At 41.1% G+C, this 21386-nt stretch overlaps 1 protein-coding gene across 1 annotated transcript in view; it reads left to right on the top strand.

Moving 5' to 3' along the window:
• Positions 1 to 21165, top strand: part of EHD4 (EH domain containing 4) — a 64624-nt gene extending 43459 nt beyond the window's left edge. Inside the window, exons 5-6 of the mRNA XM_075927200.2 lie at positions 8218 to 8382; positions 13973 to 21165. Coding sequence (XP_075783315.1) covers positions 8218 to 8382; positions 13973 to 14509 — 702 coding nt within the window. The 3' untranslated portion in view covers positions 14510 to 21165. The remainder of the gene's footprint in view (positions 1 to 8217; positions 8383 to 13972) is intronic.
• Positions 21166 to 21386: the final 221 nt, after the last annotated feature.

Here is a 21386-nt window from a genome sequence, read left to right as displayed (position 1 = left end):
AATACAAAATAAAAATGGATAAAGTTGAATTTTTAAGTGAAATTTGTGTTTACTGTATGTACATGTTGCACCTTTAAAATCCGTATTTTCTGGTCCGGCAACATCCATGGTCCAGCATGACCATGGGTGTTCTAGGATCAGTGTGTCCTGGTATGTTGCCTGGGGGTGTGGGCCCAGGAGCCAGCACATGGGTCAGTTGGGCTATGAGCGGGGGACAGGGAGCCAGCACGCAGCTCAGCTGGGTGGGCACCAGGAGCCGGCGCGTGGCTCAGCTGGCTGGAGGGGGGAGGGAGCCAGGAAAGGGGCAGGTATCAGGGTACCTGAAATGACTTCTGTAAAAATCCCTTATCCAGGACCAGTCAAGTCCCAAGGGTGCTGGACGAGGGAGGTCCAACCTATACTGAACTAACAATCACAGAAAGAGAAGTCAGCTACTTGTGCACAGAACAAGCAACAGTAGTGTAATATGTCTCAATCCAAGGCTATATTGGGTATTTAGTTATAAAATATTTTGAACATGGAAAACATTATTCTATTATAAAACGTGATATTTATGGAACTGAAATCAGTTGAAATAAAAGTACAGGTTTGCAATAATTGTTCATTTCAAATGTATAGTTCCGTATGTTTTCTTGATGCTTTATACATTTTTAAAATCCTGGAGGTCTGTTTTAAATGCGTATTATGTTGGAAGTGTGCATTATCCATTTCTCCTTTCCTCCTTCTTCTTTGCCCTTGGCTCCTATGGGAGCATAGGCCATCAACAGTTTCTTTCCAAGCCTCTCTGTCTTGTGCCACCTTTTGTAATTCTCTCCAGCTTTTGCCCGTTTTCCTCACATTCACATCCAGGTCTCTTCTCCAGCTATTCTTTGGCCTTCCTCTTCCCCTTTTTCCCTGTGGTTCCAGGATAGGGATTATCTAGTAATGCTAGTTGGTGGCTTCCTCAGCGTATGTTCAATCTATCGCCATCTTCTCAAAATGTCTTCTCTTCTGGGCATTGCCCTTCTCTTTCCCATAAGCTAATGTTTGTAACCTTGTCAGACCACTTCAGGCCAATGATCTTATGCAAGCATTTATTAATAAAAATGTGCAATCTTTTGAGGTTTGTCCTTGTTGTTTGTCATGATTCTGAGCCATATAGAAGTACTGATTTTACATTTGTGCTGAAGATCCTTATTTTGGTTTGTAGCTTGATCTCTCTTGAATACCATATGTTCCTCAAAATAATAAAACCTCTTGCCTTCTGTATTCTGGTCTTAATATCTTTGTCAGTACCTCCCATTTTATTTACAATGCTACCTAAATAAGTGAAGGTATCAACTTCCTCCAGTGTCGTTCCTCTCAGGACAATTGGACTGCTGTTATTTGCTGCATTCACTTTCATGATCTTGGTCTTCCCCCTCATGGATCTTCAGTCCCATCTGCTGTGAAATCTTGTCCGGCTTCACTGTTATTTTGCATTTGAAGTTGCTTATGTGACAGAAGAGCTAGGTCATCAAGCTGTATAAACAGGGTCCACTGGATTCCATTCCTCTCATTAGCTGTAGTTTCTCTCATGATCCAATCAACAGCCAAAAGAAAGAGGAAGGGGGATAGCAGACAACCTTGCCGAACACTAGACTTTATTCTGAGGGTTCTGTAAGTTGACCCTCATGCAAGACCGTACGGCTCATATCTTCATAGGTCTTTTTTATGAGATTTATGAGCTTCTGATGGATCCCATAGTGCTGTAATAATTTCCACAACATTTCCCTATCCGAGCTGTCAAACGCTTTTTCATAGTCCACAAAGTTGTTATACAAAGAAAAATTCCATTCTAAACATTGTTCAATAATTATGTGTAATGTGGGTATCTGAACTATACAAGATCTATTTTGATGAAAGCCTGCTTGTTCATCTCTTAGCTTGGAATCTATAGTTTTCTTGAGTCTTTCTAGGATTACCCTGTTTAATACTTTGCCTGGCACGATGAAAGAATGATTCCTGTATAATTCGTGCATTCTTGTAGGTCACCTTTCTTTGGCAATTTTACTAAATATCTTTCTCTCCAGTTTCTCAGTAATTCTTCCTTTTCCCAAAAATTACCAATAAAACTGTGGAGTATTTCTGTTGATTTATCTGTGTCCACCTTTATAGCTTCTACTGGTATTCCATCAGGACCTGCAGCTTTCCCACTTCTAAGAAGTCAAATTGCTTCCTTTATCTCTTCTTTACTTGGCTTGCTACAAGTGACAAAAAGGTCGTCTTCAGCTGGCTGGATTTCTGGGGAATCTTTTGGAACTGGTCTGTTTAGAAGTTTGCTAAAATATTCTACCCATCTTTCCATCTGATTTTCTACATTTGCAATCTTTCTCCCCATTTTATCCTTGATGGGTCGGTTATGTTGTAAATATTTTCCTGAGAGTTTCTTGTTTGAATCGTTCAGACCTTTCATGTTTCTTGTAACTGCTGCTTCCTCATAGTCTTTTGCCAGGTTGTCAATATAATTTTTCTTATCTGCTCTTTTTAACCCCTTTGTTGGCATTTGTGTAGTTCTCTTGGGCTGTAATTTTGAAAGTTCTGGTTCTCTCTCCTCTCTTCAATCCTCCTAAATGTTTCCACTGATATGCACTCTCTGTGTTGATGTTCTATTTTGCCTAAGACTTCTTCACATGTACTGTCTTTTATTTGTTGCCGCTGGCTGTCAGTGCTTAAATTTTTATCTAGATGTTCCAGTGCTTGATATTTATTGTTAAGCATGATACAGAACATTTCTTTCTTTACCTGATATTTTAAAAATCCTACGTTATAATTTGGTGTCCTGTTCTTTCGTAGTTTTAGCTTCAATTTGGATGGTGATCTGGGGCCACATCAGCTCCTCTGTATACTTTAACCACAGCTGGACTGAGGGGTGGGCGAGGTGGGCAGCTACCCGGGGTGCCAACCGATGGGGGGCGCCTGATGGCAGCTGTAAGAGATGCGCAGCGTCCCTTATAGCTGCCATCAGGCGCTGCATGCCCGGCTCCTGCAGTGCCGGCCAGCAGCGCCCTTCCCCCCACAGCCACGGGGCCCTGCATGGCCCGACACGTGCGCCAGCAGCGTTGGCCGGACTGGGCTAGGCAGCGCATGCGCCATGCGCCCTGGGGGTGGACCCCGGGCTGTGCGCCAGTGGCCGTAACCGGCCCATGCATGTGCCGTGCGCCCCGGGGATGGGCAGGCCCGCGCACCCTGGGTAGGCCCGCGCATGCGCTGGGGGCAGCACCGCGCACCCGGGCCCGGGGTGCCAAAATGGCTCGGACCGGCCCTGTCTTTAATATCCTGAAAGGATCATCTAAATTGTTGATTAATGCAGAAGTGGTTGATCTGATTCTGTGTTTGATAATTGGGGGATATCCATGTTGTTTTATAGATGTTCTTATGTGGAAAAACATTTCCTCCTAGAATAAGTTGGTTAACTGCACAAAAGTTAGCAAACATTGCTCCATTTTCATTCATAACTCCTAGCCCATGCTTCCCCATAGTCTCTTCATATCCTGTGTTATCATCTCCTACTTTGGCATTAAAATTGCCCATGACTACGATGTCTTTGGTTTTGTCTTGTCAAGCACATGCTGTAGTCTGTTATAAAATTCTTCTTTTATTCATTCCTCTTTATCATTTGTCGGTGCATAACACTGAAAGATGTGCATATTAATTTTCCTGTTTATGGTCCTGAATGTTGCAAGGATACTTCTTGGCCCTGCAGGTTCCCATGGTATAAGAGCTTTATGTGCCTCTGGTGACAGCAAGAGTGCAACCCCCTCCATATGTGGTGCATTTTCCTCTTCATGGCCTGAGTAGAGCACTATTTCCCCTGATGAAACTTGTACCTTACCTGACTGTACCCATCTTGTCTCACTAATTCCCATGATGTTTAGCTTGTACTTGTTCATTTCTCTTACTACCTGGGCTGTCTTACCTACTTCCCACATTGTTCGCACATTCCAGGTGCCTATTCTGGAAATTTTTCTTGCTGAAAGAAGAGGAATCGGCAGTTCAGTATCCTTTCGGGTTTGGCTGCCCTGCATCGTCATCCCTCATGAGGCTGGCTTGCTATTCAAATTGAAATTGTTTATATTTTTATATAATATGTTTATTTTTACAGGATGGGGTTGCCTACGACATTCTTGGAAGGATACAGAGATCCTAGTCTTACTTCCCCGTAGGGCCTCGGGAACCTACTGATCTAGAATTTGTATAAAGGAAGCGTCATCTTAAGTTTTTCTGCATTCCTCCATCTGTACAAAAATTTTAACACAAACATATGGCAACATGTGTAAATGAATATTTTTTGTTTGTTTTTATGTGCAGGAACAGCATTGATCTGTCATGGTCTGTTGGTAATTAGAGGAATACAGTTAGCTGTCCACAGACCTCCATTATAATGATTCTTCCGTTAGATCTTGATGGAATAGTGAATTGATCACATTTAAGATTATAAAAATGAAGCCAAAGGAGCAAAAATATTTCAAATAAAACCCTAGTAGTAGTATTTCTACAATTCTTCACTCTTATTCTCCCTCCCTTAGTAATTATGTAGCTGATTCTTGCAGTTCTCCTCTGTGAAGTACTTAGAGATGTCTTGTATTTCAGCATTAGTATTCCTTGTATCAGACTCTTTCTCAGTAATGGCATGCTAGTTTAAATAATAGAAATAGACACATTGTGAGTAATATACACTAACTCTTCCCCCATGCTATAAGAAATAGGTCTCACCAATTTGATAATGTAACAGTCATGGTGTTCTCTGTATTGATACATTTATAGAATTGCAGGCATTTTATAAACAATGCTCTCTCTGTTTGTAAGACTTCAAAAAATTAATGGTCGTGTTTAGGCTTTTATGCTAATTCAGTCAGGTATGTCTCCTCTATCTTGGTAGGAAGGGATTCCGTGCAATCTTACAGGTGACTTTTTCTTTATGTGATTGCAAGGTAACATAAAACAAAACAGAATGGTCTATGCAGGCATGTTTGGTTTTCAGTTTGCTTTTAGGCCCATTCCTGTAATATTTTTGTCATGTGGACCAAAAACCAGGCTTTTAAAAAATTAATTAGTACAAACATAGATGTAAATCTTCCATCTAAAGCAGCTATGCCAAAAGTGGCCTACCAAAAGAAAAACATTTACTGCTATTTTTTATTATTTATAATGTGTAAAGAAAGAGAAGGTGAGTTACTTTAATTCTTAGAACTCAGGAATATCAAGTCTTGTTTCTGTTTTAGTCAGAGAGTCAAAGAATTGGGAGCTGTCTCAATTCTCAGACAAAGGAGCAGTGCTGTCTGAATCTTAAGCATAAAGTACTTTCTCCCAAGTGTCTGTCCAAAGTTTGAATTAAATAAGAACATAAGAATGGCCGTACTGGGTCAGACCAAAGGTCCATCTAGCTCAGTAACCTGTCTGCCAGCATCAAGTGCCCCAGAGGGGGTGGACTGAAGACAGTGATCATGCGATTTGTCTTGTGCCATCCATCTCCAACCTCTGACAAACAGAGGCCAGGGACACCATTCGTACCCCCTGGCTAATAGCCTTTTATGGACCTAACCTCTATGAATTTATCTAGCTTCTCTTTAAACTCTGTTATAGTTCTAGCCTTCACAGCCTCCTCTGGCAAGGAGTTCCACAGGTTGACTATGCGCTGTGTGAAGAAGAACTTTTGCTTACTAGTTTTAAACCTGCTACCCATTAATTTAATTTGGTGTCATCTAGTCCTTATGTTATGGGAACTAATGAATAACTTTTCTTTATTCACCCTCTCCACACCACTCATGATTTTATAGACCTCTATCATATCCCCCCTCAGTCTCCTCTTTTCCAAACTGAAAAGTCGCAGTCGCTTTAGCCTTTCTTCATATGGGACCTATTCCAAATAGATATTAACTAACACACAAGTTTTATACAGTCTGATTAAAAACCCTTCTCAGAAGTTCAAGATTTTAGTTTCTTAGCAGTTGAAGTGGCATCATCTCTAGGAGTTCAGCTGGCAATAAAACTGTCAAGCAAATAGGTTGCCAGGTGTCCAGTACAGTCCGGTATTTTTGCCTCCTGTCCGTTAAAAAAAATTCAGAAAATGCCAGACACCTAAAATGTCTGGTATTTTCTAATTTTTTCCCCCCTGCCAGGAGGCGAAAATCCTGTATGCTTACCTGGTTCTGCAGGGGAGTTGTCTGGGCTGGAGCAGGAAGACAAGATGGTAGATGGCCACCAGCAACCTGTTAGGGCTAAAAAGCCTCAAAAGCGTTTCTTAAAGGGGGCCATGCTCTGTTTCTTAGTAACTCTTGGGGTCTTTTTTTTTTTTTGCTTAACAACTTTGGTCTCCCCCTTTTTCTCAACAGATTTTTTTCCCCGGTGTTTTTTCTTTTTTGGAGGGTGGGAGGGGAGTGTTTGGTATTTTTGGTTAAACCATCTGGCAACCCTACAAGCAAATGGGGATATAAAAACGATTTGTTTAACCGATTAACCACTGACCATGGGGAGGGATCTGCTCTGCTTGACTTGCTGTGACTGTGGGCAGTGGGAGCTGCTCTGGCCCCATCAGACTGCTGGAGACCTACCAACTGGGCCACCATAGGCAGAAGGGGGAGCCTGCTCCCACCAGCTGGCCCTCTAGTTAACTGGTTAGCCGGTAAGCATACTTGTACATCCCTGCAAGCAAACTGTGGGGATAAACAGAACAAAAAAGGCAGAAATAATTTCCTTTGAAAAGTATGGGAGTGTGGGGTAGGAGAATCTTTTCATGTCTCTTCTAGAAGCAAGAAAGATACAAACATATTCCTTTTCTTCACGGGGAACCTTTTAAGATTTGTATAGAATGCTGTAAAACATGTTCTGTAGTATCTATGTAGGTATTTGTACTGTGCTTATCACCATGGTATTCACATGCCTATTTTTTCTTCACAGCTGCTTTCTGCAGCCTTTCGTTCCCACTTCCCTTTTATTCCCCCAGTTTAAAAATTGGCTCTCTACACAGACTGGCTCCCACCTGCTGCCCTGTGTTGCAGCCTCTGATTCAGAAGCCACAGCGTGGGCTAGCAGTAGCCTGAACATGCCGCAGACAAAGGCTGCTTCGTGAGATGCTGGAGCAGCCTCTGTCTGTCGGAAACTCGCCCTCTCCCTTGGTCAGGAGCTGCTCCGTCTGCTACCCCCTGTGCAGCAGTGGGTGGGGGAGAGGGTCAGGCAATGGCATGGGATTTGGTGCTTGTGAGGAACCAGTCCGCCTGCCCCCGGCACTGAATGGGGGCAGTTCTGCAGGAACTGGCACGTAAGGGGAACCAGCATAAAAACTGTCTCCCCACAGGCACCGGCTCCCACCTCCTCCCTCTGCTGCCTCTGATATGAGGGGGTGGAGGGTAGTCGTTTGGATTAATTGATAAGCCCAGGTATATCGGTTAATCATTTAAACATATATGTGTTAATATCCCTACTAAGTAGCAATATGTTTTAGGATTCATACTAAACAAATATCTTTCCTTTTGTTGGAATAATTCTGCTTTCCCCTCTCGAGCTTCATAAGGCAGTCAAAGAATAATGGTATTACCATAAGAGGCATGCTCTGCCATCTTTTTGTGGCTGCCTAAATATAGAAATCATGCACTCCCTCTTCTGTAATGACACAGATTCCTATTCATTTACTTACTCCACTTAAATTATCCTATCTCTTGACATTGATTAGATTGCTGTGGGACATTTTTTCCTCTCGTCCTAAAATAATTTATTTGGCAAGGCAGATGGAGTTGTTTCAGTTAAACTTAAAAGTGGGGCATGGGGGAACATTGTTGCAGGATCGTGGCCTAATTCTTCTATCCTTGTTTCACTCTTATTGTTGGCACTGACCGATTCATGCTATGCTGCTCATTAGTTGCATTCCATTTTTCAAGTATTGTTTGGTGTAAATTTAAGAAACACTTACTTATTTTACAAAAACTATCACAAGGCTTGGGACAAGCCAGCAAATGATAGCTAACTCACATTTCCGCAAACACAAACTGTGAGCTGCATGAAATTTGCCTACATCTCAAGAGCATCTTCACCTCAGCAGGTTGTCAATTTTATTGTATTGCTCATAATTGATGCATATTGTTCCTAAAATGTGTTAGTGTCCAACTTATTTTTCACATTTCTTTTTGTAGTCAGGAGGAATACTGTCATAGATTATTGACTCTGCAAAGTAATGTATCAATTCTCATCTGTTTCTTCTAGGTTCATGCTTACATTATAAGCCATCTAAGGAAGGAAATGCCATCTGTATTTGGAAAAGAGGCCAAGAAGAGGGAACTGATCAGCAGGTTACCTGAAATCTATATCCAACTGCAACGAGAGCACCATATCTCACCAGGGGACTTCCCAGAGGTCAAGAAAATGCAGGTATATTAACTCAAATCAAAGTTAATTTATACCCTGGCAATCAAACAGTGGCTTCTGACAGTCCTGGTAAATGTAGGAATATGACAGTGCCTCTAATAATGTTTGTAATTGTAGGCAGTGTCAACAAATTGTCAGAAATTGATAACGATTAAAAATTTAGTGCTGTGTCTTTTACTATATTATTGTGAGTTAAGATCACAGTAATGAAAACAATGGATTAATAAGAAAAAAGAATCCTAAACTCAATATGGTCCACAATTTGATCTGAGGAAGTGGGTCTGGCCCATGAAAGCTCATCACCTAATAAACCATCTTGTTAGTCTTTAAAGTGCTACATAATTCTGTCTTTTGTTTCACCTAAACTCATAGTAATAGAACATATGAAATTTTTTTTAATGGCCCTGGGCTGCACCAGGAGAGGCAGGGCTTCAAGAAGAAGGGGTAGGGCCAGGATACTTCCTTGCTTCTCCACCCATAGACCCCCCCCACCTGAGGTCCGCCTAGGCACCCATGCCCCTGGTAGTGGGAGGAGACTTTGCATGTTTCCCCTTCTGTCCCCAGGCCAGTCAGGGTTTGGGGACGGAGTAGTGTGCGAAGCTTCCCTCCGCCCTGCCAGGAGCACGTAGCACTTCTAATCTCCATGCGCTCCTCGCAGGGCGGGAACAGGACAGAGGAAACTTTGCACACTCCCCCACCCCCAAGGCCAATCAGGAAACTTGGTGCTCTTCCCCTTACCCCCAGGTCCTAATTGGCCTGGGGACAGGGGAGCGGCAGGGCGTCTGCAGGCTGGATCAACCTGCTTGGTGGTCCGGATCAGGCCTGCAGAGGCCCTTTTGCCCACTCCTGTGTTAGTATGTAAATATGAGTGCCTGATTTACTTTCTTTATACCATTCTGTATTGTGTCTAATTCTTGTATTTCTTGTATTTCTTCTTGACTCCCACAGTCCCGTTCATTTCAGAACCTGCTCATATTTCATTTCCTCTAATTTGTTTTCACCATGTGTGTCTGAGATTTCCTCAATTTCTGCTCTCTCTGTGTTTGAGATGAGGTGACCAGAACTGAGTATGGTATTGCAAATAAGTGTGGACCATTGATGTATGTAATGGCAACATAATATTTTCAAAATGGCTTTTTGTCCTATCCTTTATACACTCTATTTTTGTTCGCTTTTGTTTTTACTACTATTGTGTATTGAGCAGAAATGTGTATTGAGCTCTCCACGATGATGTCCAAGACTTTCCTAAGAGGTTAGAGTTAACTTAGAAACCAGCAAGTTGTAAGAGCAGAAAGACAAGAAAAACTCAAAATATAGTCCAGGATTTTTTGTACAGTGTAGGAATAATTAATCAGAAGGGAGAGGTGACTCCTTGAGGTGGTAGACTTTAAGGAAGGATTTATATAAAGAGAAGCAGGAGAGTACAGCTTCCTGTTTGCTATGCAGTCATTGATGATGGAATTAGGAAACAGGTAAATAAAGTAGAAAACTTGAGGCAGGCTTAGTATTTGAAGTGACTTGTATTTTCCTAAATCTCAGCAGCAGATGGCAGCAAAGTTGTGTTACAGCTAGCAGACTGAGTTGTGATCTTAATCTCTGCTTCCTGAAACTAAACTCATCAGTACAGACTTTGTAGCAGGTAATAGTGAATGAATTCCAGCTAAATACGTTTAAAAGAAACCAAGAGTCTTCTGGTCTTGCCAGTTTCCAAGTGTATAACTGATTTTATGTGCACAGACTTTTTCAGAAATTTGGGTCAGAACCATTAGATTCCAGAGTTTTGTGGAGCAGGGAAGCCTGAATCCATGATGTGTCAGAGCAATTTATCAGTGTTTGTCAGGTGGTTAGGGGGGAGAGTTATAGTGGAAAACTATTGTTTGTAGGTTGAAATTTAGATTTGTAAATTGAAATCTACCCCACTCCTGGATGTGCATATCTATGCCTCCCCAGATTCATATGGGGACATTGCTGCTATTCTCCTTCCTCACAGTCAGGGAGTGAGGGGAAAGAGCTCACTCTGACTACTAGAGACTGCAGGGGCAGATGAGCAGTGCACTTTGCTCTTCCCTGTCCTGTCAGGGAGCGAGAGCAAGCAGCCCTTATATGAATCTGAGTGAGGGGCTTTGTGTCTCTCCCCCTACCCCTTCATACCTCCTTGCACACCCAGCTCCCTGCCCTGAGCCCCAACTCACCTCCCAAGCCTGACTCCTGCACCCCCTGCATACCAACTCTTCTGCCCTCAGCCCCTTCATCTCCCACTCCTCTTGCCCTGAGACCCTACTCACCAACACACACCACCTACCCAGAGACCCTCCTCACCCTCCAACCTTGACTTCTGCAACCCTGCTCACACACCAGCCCTCTGCCCTTAGCCACTCCTCAGCCTTGGTTCCTGCACCTTACTACACACCAGCCCCCTGCTCAGAGCCCCTCCTTTAGCGCCCACCTGATTCCTGAACCCCTGCCCTCAGTCCCTCCTCATCCCCCAACTTTGACTCCTGTACCCCCACACCTTGTGCTCCCTGCTCTGAGCCCCCCACATTTCCAAGCCCCTGTCCTGACTCCTGAACCCCACACTTCCCCACTCCCCGCACTCCACCTCACACTTAAATTTCTTATAGGTACTGTTGTATCACAACCCCACCTCCCAACCTCCTGTTCTTAGAGCTTCCCCCAGGGGGAAGTGGTTGTGATACAGCATAACATGTAAGAAATGTGTTACTTTCACCCCGGATGAGTCAGAAAAATAGGATGAATCTGCAAATAAAGGATTCAATAAATCTTATAGAGAAGACATAAAATGGAGAAATTTGGAGTAATGCTCCATTTTGGCACAGCTAAACCACTGCTTCAGGTTTGAAAAATCTTCCTAAACGTTAACAGCTAGGACCACCGAATTCAGTGTATAGTTGCCTCTTGTCATTACTTAAAGAAATATAAAGGTTTGGTTGTGCCATGAAAATGGGATGTCCCTGGAATGGGATTGCTTCCCAGAAAACCAAACAGAAAAGAGACAGACTCACCAAATCAAGTACAGTCTTCAAAATTGATATAACTGAGTGAATGTTGAAGGGACTGAACCAAGATGAACCAGTAAAATAGGATGAACCTGGAATAGAGTTGTTTCTGAGAATGGAGTAGTCTTCTGTTTTGGCACAGTTAAATCAATGCATAATGTTTAAAAACTTATTGCAAACCAAATTGACAATAGTCCTTTTTGTTTAAAAAAAATAGCAAATGCTAAGAGTATATAGGGATGAGGGGGCGGCGGAGGAGGAGAAACATGATGGAATTCCCATCTAAAAAAACGCTAAAACAAATTAATGGAAAAATTTAACAATCCCTTTTTTTTAAGAAATTCAAAATAAAAATGAACTTCCTAAAAATAACACCATACAATCATTTTAAATAAAGCATGTACATATTCCTTTTATTTAAAAAAAAATTCTTGAGTTATGGACCCAAGCAATGCAGGGTAAATGTACTAATTATATATACATGAGACAGTTGGTATAATAAAAATTGCCTATGTATATTTTAGGGATGTAATAGTGTAGTCAGTTAACTGAGTAACCAATAAGCAGAATCTTATAGGTTAATGCTATAGACTACACGCATTCCTCCGCCCCACCCCACCCCACCCCACCCCACCCCAGTAAATTTTTTAGCAGGCTGGCCAGCAGCCTGGCTCAGTCCCGGTTTGTGCCAGATCTGGGACCTACCCCTGCTGTGACTCTGCATTTAAAGTGTAATAGGAGCCAGGCAGGCAGACAACCCAGCTCAGTTCCTACGCCTGCTGCGGTTCTGCATTTAAAGAGTATTTAGGAACTGGGCGGGCAGGCAAACTTGCTCAGCTCCAACTCACACCGGGGCTGGGAGCTCAGACCTCCTCCCAGGCAGTGGCTGCGGCCACCCTGCACTGCTGCCTCTATATCACAGGCAGCAGCGTGGAGCGACAGGCAGCCGATGTGTGAGGGGAGCTGTTTTTTAAACTGGCTCCTCTCACAGACCAGCTCCCGCCTGGCATTCCACGCTGCTGCCTCTGATACAGCAGCTATAACATTAAAGATATAGCAAAAAACAGGAAAGTTCAGTGAACTTAGGTTTGACATTTAGTTCTTAATTCACCTGATAAGAAAAGTTTTTGAAAATGTACATTAGGGATGTGAAAGCCCAGTTAATCAGTTAACTGGTTAAACATGTTAACTGGTTAATCCCCTGTTAATCACATAACCAATTAAACAGGGGCAGGCGGGGGTGGGCCAGGGTAGGTCTTCTGTGACAGGGGGCTGCATCTGCCAGGCTGGAGTATCCAGGGCTGCCCCAGCCTTCTCTGGTTAACCATAATGGGTAAGCATCACCCAGTAAAGTTAACCATTCACATCCCTGTTATAAGTGAAATCAGTTATTTGAGTTGTGGAAGTTGGGGGTGGGAGAGAGTGGCAGGAAAGATAAGACTGGTTATAGGAAGGTTCTCCTTATAACTGGGGAAAGTGCTACTTTTTTTTCTTAAGTGCTATTTTTTTTCCTTAAAAAAATCAAGCCCTGACACTGCAAATATTTTGACATTTTAACCTTTCAGTGTGTTTGTGTTTGCAAGGTTGAGTCCTTACTGATGAAACTTTCTCTCCCTTTAAAATAATTCCTTATTATTTTTCAGATCTAAATATTTTCTTAAAAGGAATAATGTTAAATGGAAAACTATTAACTGACAGTTGTTTGTAAAATATTTGATTCTTGAGTAAGTGTTGTAAATGCAATTTAATAGGTAGGGTTCTATCAAATTCAGGGCCGTGGAAAACACATCACAGACTGTGAAAAGTGTGTGTGTGTGTGTGTGTGGGCGGGGGGGATTGCCAGGTTATTTTAGGGGGCGGTTGTGGTATTGCCACCGTTACTTCTGTGCTGCCTTCAGAGCTGGACAGCTGGAATGCGGCAGCTCTGAAGGCAGTTTTCTGTGAGCAGCAGCGCAGAATGGCGGCCGTACCATATCATGCCACACATACATCTGCACTGCTGTCTTCAGAGATGGGCAGCTGAAGAGTGACAGCTGCAGACTGAGAGCCCAGTTCTATAGGCAGCAGTGCAGAAGTAAAGGTATCAACACTATATCATGCCATCCTTACTTTTGCACTGTTGCTGCTTTTGGCTATGCCTTCAGAACTGGACTTCCAGCCAGCAGTTATCCTCTGAAGGTAGTGCTACCTTCTCCTACAGAGTTACAAAACTCTGAAATTCCAAAGTGAAATCTTGAATTTTACTATTTTAAAAATCCTATGGCCATGAATTTGGTAGGGACCTATTGATAAGAAAGGATATCATAGTGATTCATTGGAAAATTATGCTTACAATTTTTTATTTAAGGCTGATCAGTGTATGAGGGTATCTATATGAAATATAAAATTTTGTTTGTCTTTCAAGTGGGTTTAATTTTGAGTTTCTGCTCTGAGAACTGCCTCATGTTCTACTTCTGCAGACAGACGTCTAATGTGAAACAGTGACTTCAATAGAATCTGCTCTGAAACCTTCTATCAGTGAAACCTTTGACAAATGTTTTGTTTAGTCAATGTTGTGTGTGTTTTGTTATTGACAGGAACAGCTGGAGACCTGTGACTTCTCTAAATTTCATTCGCTGAAACCAAAGCTGATTGAAGCTGTGGATAACATGTTGGCCAATAGAATTGCTTCTCTAATGAGCCTGATGAGCCAGGAAGAGAGCAACATGCCTACACAGATGGTGCATGGTGGAGCTTTTGATGGCACCACAACAGGACCCTTTGGCCATGGATACGGGGAAGGTGCTGGGGAAGGAGTTGATGAAGATGAGTGGGTTGTTGCCAAAGATAAACCTGTATACGATGAGATCTTTTACACTCTGTCACCAATCAACGGCAAAATCTCTGGGGTCAATGCAAAGAAGGAAATGGTGAACTCCAAACTGCCAAACAGCGTCCTGGGGAAAATCTGGAAGCTTGCAGATTGTGATAATGACGGCATGTTGGATGAGGAGGAGTTTGCACTGGCAAAACATCTCATCAAGATTAAACTGGATGGGTATGAACTGCCTGGCATCCTACCACCTCATTTAGTGCCACCCTCACACAGGAAGCCTCTGCAGATGGCAGAATGAAAAACTCCAGCAGCAGATTAAGTGAGGAATGGAGGGAATTGTAAGCCCTCTGAATCTTTTTATAAATGAGTTGAAGCACTAAGGCTTGAAATTAGATTTAGAGGAAATCTTTAAATCACATATCAGATTTCACACAAGTTGCTGGACCCAGCAGCATAGTACAGGGGTTACTTATGTAATAGCTCCAGCTGACCTTCACTAAGACAGGTTTATCACAAGTGCCTTTTGTAACTAATTCCATACCTTTTATGGTTAAGAGAGCCAAGCTTTCTTTTAAAATCACCCTATTTATGTCTGATTGCATTTACCACCAAAAAGCAGAAAAGAATTGTCACACCTAAAATCATCTACCAAGCATGAATGCTTAGTAAATACAAAACTCCACAAACTGTTTAGCAAATGGAAGAAAGCTCTAATTTCAAACTTACCCATTTCTAGAAATCATAGCTTTGTTTAATAAAGATACTTTAGGTGCCTTTGTGAGTGTCAGCATCCCTAGCTTTAGAAAAGGCAAAAATACAAAGGGCCTTGTCTTCATGTTCTGCTGTTGATATTAATGATAACCTGTTTGAGTGAAGAGGGGCATGGGTAGAACTTTTGTAAGAATGCTCAGGACATGAGCAGAAAGTTAAGAATTTTTACCAGAGATTATTTTTAGAATCTGCAATATTTGAAGTTGTTTAAATCTGTCAGTTGTGCGATTGTAAACAGAAGAGATGTTTTCTTTTGCTTCATAAAAGAATGTGTAGCTGACTCCGTCTATGTAATATCATCAGCTAAAAAGATTTGGACGCCCACTGTGTTGGGGATGGGAATTTTCAAAATTTCTGTGTAGCTGCATCGGTGTATATTCGTGAACTGTAACACTGTATGGTCCTGCTACTTGGAAGCAAAGGAAGTCACGTGTTTTAGCAGAAACAGAAGCATTGCTTCCAATCATGGGAGAAGGGTGTATTGAATTACATTTCTTTTCAGGATAGTCAGTGTGCATATTCAGTTTGGCTTGATAAATTCTCTTGGGATTTACACTCAAAGTTTACAACCAATTATATGGGTATACTTACTTCAAATTATTTGTTTTATGTTCTTTGTTTCAGCAGAATTTTGAATTCTTTCTTTGTTAACAGAAAGCTGGCAAATGTAGAAAAGATGTTCTACTCCTACTGTAGCCTCATCTACAGAAAGTAAGCCATTAAGGAGCCAAGCCAACTTCCATTGAAATTAATGATACTCTTTCACAAAAGTTGGGTAGGCCCCTTACAGCATTGTTAATTTATTAAAGAAACATTTGAAGGGAAAGAAGTGCACTAGCACTTCACCTCACCATCCTTCCCAGTTGTACAATCAAAAAAAAGTTGATCATGTGGGCACTGCACACCTCTATTTTCAGTGTTCCAGAGGAAAGTGATTCCCTCTAGCCCCATCTATTTTAATATGCTTTCACCCCAGAGAGGTAGAACAATTTCTTCCTGGCACCAAACTTGATAGTTAGTGTAGTCATATGTATGAGAATGAGAATCACCTTGGAATCCACATCTAACATAAAATACTATAGGTATCAAAAGTACTGTAGCTGTTAGCACTTTTTTTCCTTGAATCCAAGTAAAATGGATTGGCAGTATCTTCTGGGACTGATTAACCTGCTCGGTGAGGGAGGGACAATTTCCTGAGACTACGTAAGCAAATTCATTTAATCATGTCTGAATAGCAATGATATTATAACAGAATTTTCAGAATCGTTTATGGTTCATTGCTAACTCTGAGTATTCAGAATCTGACCTTCCAGTAATGTGTTGTACAGCATTCTTCCAGTTCTACAATGGCTATTTCGTGACTGTCGCTTGCTTACATGTATAATTTTCAGAAATTTCCATGTGTTAAGTATTTAAATGCTCTAAGAAATTTCTCCCCTACATATTCTCAAGTTTGAATAAATTCAAGCTCTTCAATTAGCCACTTACTTCAGATCTTTCAATACTTTTGATCAGTCTGGTAGCTGAGAATCTTATTGTTATTTTTTGCTGCAATTTGAAAATGTTTCCATCTTCACTACAACTAACATGTAATATGAAGGCTAAAGATGTACACAATATAAAAAATCCTCACCAAATGGAAACAAAAATTGTAATCCATCTTTATGCATAATTCTAGCTTATCACCAAAGTAAAGTCTTACATTATATATGCCAGTAAATATTTGTCCATTCTGATATCTGTGTGCTAATTGTAAGTATTACATTAGAAGGTTCTTTATTTAGTTGATTTAGGAGCCCCTAAGATAACACACAGTAATTTATTCACAAATGAGATCATAGATGCTGACTTCTGAGGCTGGAGCACCCATGGGGAAGAATTGACAGCACCTGGCAGCGAAGCTCCCCCTGCACCTCTCACCCACTGATGGCCACGCTGGCCAACCCCTGCTCTCCTAGGATTCTGGAGTGATGCAAACATCGTGACGTTCAGGAAGCTCTGAGAGGGATGGGGGAAGGAGGCTGGGCGGTGTCCTGGGAGAATGAATGGAATGGGGATGGGGTAGGGGTGGAGCAGAGGTGTGAAGAGGCAGGAGAAGAGGTTCAGTAGGGGCAAGACTTGGAGCTGTGGGTGGAGTCAGTTATGCCCCAGATAGAGGGAAAATTGGTGCCTATGAAGGAGAGATGCTTATTTGTAACCAACTGTTAGGTATATTACCTTTTACTAAGTGTAATAAGTGAGAGCAGGCTATCCATCATCTCTTCAGTAGCATCCTCTTGGCTGTTTGTTTGATACTGCTAGCATTTATTGTTAAATGAACCAAACATCTCAAATCCCTTAGTATGTCTGTATAAATCTGAAAAGTAGTACTTCGTGGTTTTGTGTTAATTTTCAACCCTTATGTTAAATCCACACACACACTATTTCATTAGCCTGTGTTTATAACCAATGATTGTAACTGAGTACCTACTTTTAAAGCCACTCATCCAACAGTATTGAAATATATTTTTGTTGTTGAAATCTAGCTGCTGATTTGACTGGAGACAAATCCACCTCTGCGTCAATTTGGCCATAAGTTTATTTGTTGTCAGCATGAAAGCTCTCATACATCCTTGACTCCAGAATCCATCTGATGCCTTAGTCTTTGGAAAGGAAGTTCATTCTTCTTGACTATAGCAACAACAGTCTGAAAGCTCTCTCTACTGAGCATGTAAGGTCTTGTTGACTCTGCTAATTATCAGCAATATTAAAAATTACTAGAGCATGTATGAGAAAATAATTTTAATTATCCTTCATGGGGAATGGTTTCTGTTCCTTTTAGCTTATATTTTATTCCCTGCTGCTTCTGTGTCAACAAGGCAACTTGTTTATCTCCTCAAAGCTGTTATATAGATGGACCTTTGCATTTCTGGGCCTCTTAAAATTACCCTGCTTGTTGGCCAAAAGCTAACTTATCCTCCTGCAAGGAAACAGTTTTTTGGGGAGCAGAGGTGGATTTTGATTTTATTTTATTTGTTTTTACTTCTGTGTTTCTTTTTCTTTTTTTCATTGTTTCGTCTTTGAGCTGATCATGCCCTTACACGCATTGAACACTTTCTCTCTCTCCTCTTTCATCTCAGCTATGACAGGATAGCATGTTTAGGGTTACTCCAGTGTTTGGGGACATGAGATGGAAACCACACTTCCCTCACTGAAGAGGAGCTTCATTTCATCCTTTTCCATTTATCTCAGTTCCCTGCATGTGGCAGGTAGCCACTTTTGACACGAAGTGAAGATGTCCTTTGAGAAGAAGCCACCAGATCTTTATCAGGAGTCTGCTGTGTGTGAATCAGTGGAGCCATTTTAGACAGTGACAGAAGAGTGATGCTACTTTACCCAGCCAGGCTTTCGGGCCCTTGTATCAAGGGTACCCTACTTTAGTTAATTACTCTTGAACACTCTAACTGTTTTTAATTACTCATCCTTCCTTAGTACAGTTTAGTCATGATCACCACCATGGTTAAAATTCCCCCTAAAACTAAAACCAGTTAAGGGCAAAATTCAGTCTTTATGCATCTCCATTCATTTCAGTCATTTACAGCAGGGCTGAATCTAGCCCTGAGTCAAACATAACAAGGCTTATGTGCAAATAGTGATACTGGTCCTCTATGTAATTAATGCAGCAGATTATAACATCATTTTATTTTAATGATAGAATATTGTTTTAAATTGAGACTTTAGAAGCAATTGTACTAATACACATGTGTTAAATTTGTATGATCTCTGCAATCAGGGACAAATGCACATCCTAGCACCTTCCCTGAGAATCTTGGCTAGCGAGATTGACTGGGGGAAAATGGGAAAAAATATTTTTACTGAATTCTACAATGTTGGGGGTGGAAGATAGGAGGGAGGGACAGGATCTGTGTAGCTGCTGGTCCTCCATCTCTACACCTGCCTTACTACTAACCTTTCTGTATAGAGATACACTGGGATCCTTAGTGGACCTGGACTGCAAATCAGCACCACGTGTACACTCCACATCTTGCTTTCTGACACGATGGAAACGATTGTTCCACTGCTTTTAGACTTTCCCTATCTGCTGAAGTGGAGAGCAGGATTTGACCCTAAGGGTGTGTCTATATTACACCGCTCTGTCAACAGAGATATGTAGATTAGGCACAATGAAATTGCTAATGAAGCCGGGATTTAAATATCTCGCGGTTCATTAGCATAAACATAGCCACTGCTTTTTTTTTTTCTAAATGGAATTTTTTTGAAAAGAAAACCAGCAGTTTGGACACGGATCTGTCGAAAATAAACCCTTTTTCGCCAGCTCCTGCAAACATCATTTTTTGAAGAATACAGGATCTGTCGAAAAAGGGTTTATTTTTGACAGATCCGCGTCCAGAATACTGCTGTTGTTTTTTTCTTCGAAAAACTCCATTTCAAGAAAAAGCGGTGGCCATGTTTATGCTAATGAAACACAGGATATTTAAATCCCGGCTTCATTAGCAATTTCAATGTGCTTCATTTGCATCCCTCTGTCGACAGAGGGATGCAGTCTAGATATAGCTCAAGTGAATTTGTCATTCATTTTATCTTTCTCATTTTATTGTTAGTGAAAAGGTGGCTGCACAACTTCTTTTCCATTCCAGTGTGTGCAGGCTACTGGTTCATGGCACTTTCAACATGTGTAATGAATAGAGCTAGTCAGATGTCCAGATGAGCATGTTGATTTTTGCCAAAATTTTGTTCTGATACAATCAAAATGCTTCATTTTGATAAGGTCAAAACATCTCATTTTACCTGTTCCATTTCAACTTTTTTGTTTTATATAAGAATTTATCATAGAAAATAATTGCCAAAGCAATACCAATGAAACAATATTTTTGTACTTAATTGAAATGATAGTTTGTTATATTGATATCACAACAGAGTTCACATTTTCTTGGTTGACAAGTCCTAAATGAAATGTATTTTCTGATTATTTGCTGGGAAATACAGTATAATATCACTACCACTACTCAGTTTGACATCATCATTATTATTATTATTGTGCTTAGGAAATACCCAGGATTGGGGTCTTGTCTATATTAGAAAGAGTTTGCTGGTACAGGTGCACCAACAAGTCCTCCTACTGGAGACAGAACTTATACAGACAGAAGTGTTTTTGCTTGTATGCCTCATACTCATTCCCTGAGCAAAATAAACCATACCAACAAAAGCTTTATTATGCCACTATAACTGCTTCTGCACTAGAGCTTGTGCTGGCATAGCTGTGCCAGTAAAAAACCCACACTTCTGACATAACCACCAATTTAAAAAAAACATGGGCCATGCCTGGGTTGCAGGCATTCCCAGGCCTCATTCCTCAAAGTGTTTAAATTATTTGCTCAAGAATGTTCAGAACTAAAATCAGGCATAGTTTCTGTGAGACCAGTACTGCTTCTTGCTAGCATGTGTATCTAACTCTATGAGCTAAAACCAGGATAGAGATTACAGCTCCCATCTTTCCCCTGCTGTTCTGAGACCCTCTGCTTCTATTCTCACAGAGGTCAATGGAAGTCTTGCTCTTGACTTAAGCAGGAAGAGAAGAGGAGACAGATTATAGCCATGTTAACTATAAAACCTATAAAAATGTGACCGTGAATAAAAATGACTAGAAATAATTGCAAACTCTAATGTGGATAGGGGCCAGTGTACAACAGCTGGATCTGGGGCAAGTATAGAAGCTGTTCTTCATATGCCCATCTCAAGCAAGCACTGTAATAATATTCCCTTGCTTTCAGCAACTGATCCACAACATTTAAAAATATCTCTCTCTTCTGCAGTTTAATTTGTCATTTAATTCAATCAAAGAGCTCGAGGGCCTATTTTTTGTTTTGTGTGTGTAATTTCCTGAGCACTGAGAACATGCATTTTCTGTTTTACATCATCTCTCCTTGTGTTATTGTTAAATATTTTAAGTTCATGCCAAAGGCACTGTTATTTTAAGGGAATGTTTAATAAATTATTGATGCATATTTGAGTCTACAAATAAGTAATTAAGGATATACGTTCATTAAGGTTTTTGCTTTGGTTACATGCACAACAAATTCTGTATAGATACTCTAATATATAGGCACTGTATTTGAATATGCTTTGTAATACTTTCAGGCGATTGTGCTAAAACTTGCTGATTTAATAAACAGTTACAAAATACCTGTTCTTTTGGTGGTTAAATCTTTTTCTGAGAGGTAAAATCAATTAGAGGAAGTTTGGTCTATTCGTTTAGATCATATATCTCTGAATTACTACTTCCTTCTATGCTATGGAGTAGTCTATTACAAGCCACTTAATCTCTGTTCCTCAGTTCACTTCTCTGTAAATACAGTAGACTTCCGATAATACAGAACTTTTGGGACCTAGGTGGTGTCGGATTA

Source organism: Pelodiscus sinensis, chromosome 5, assembly GCF_052426305.1.
Source record: "Pelodiscus sinensis isolate ZL-2025 chromosome 5, ASM5242630v1, whole genome shotgun sequence".
NCBI lineage: Eukaryota > Metazoa > Chordata > Testudines > Trionychidae > Pelodiscus > Pelodiscus sinensis.
The sequence above is the reverse complement of the archived record's forward strand: the minus strand, read 5'-3'. Positions and strand labels throughout refer to the sequence as shown.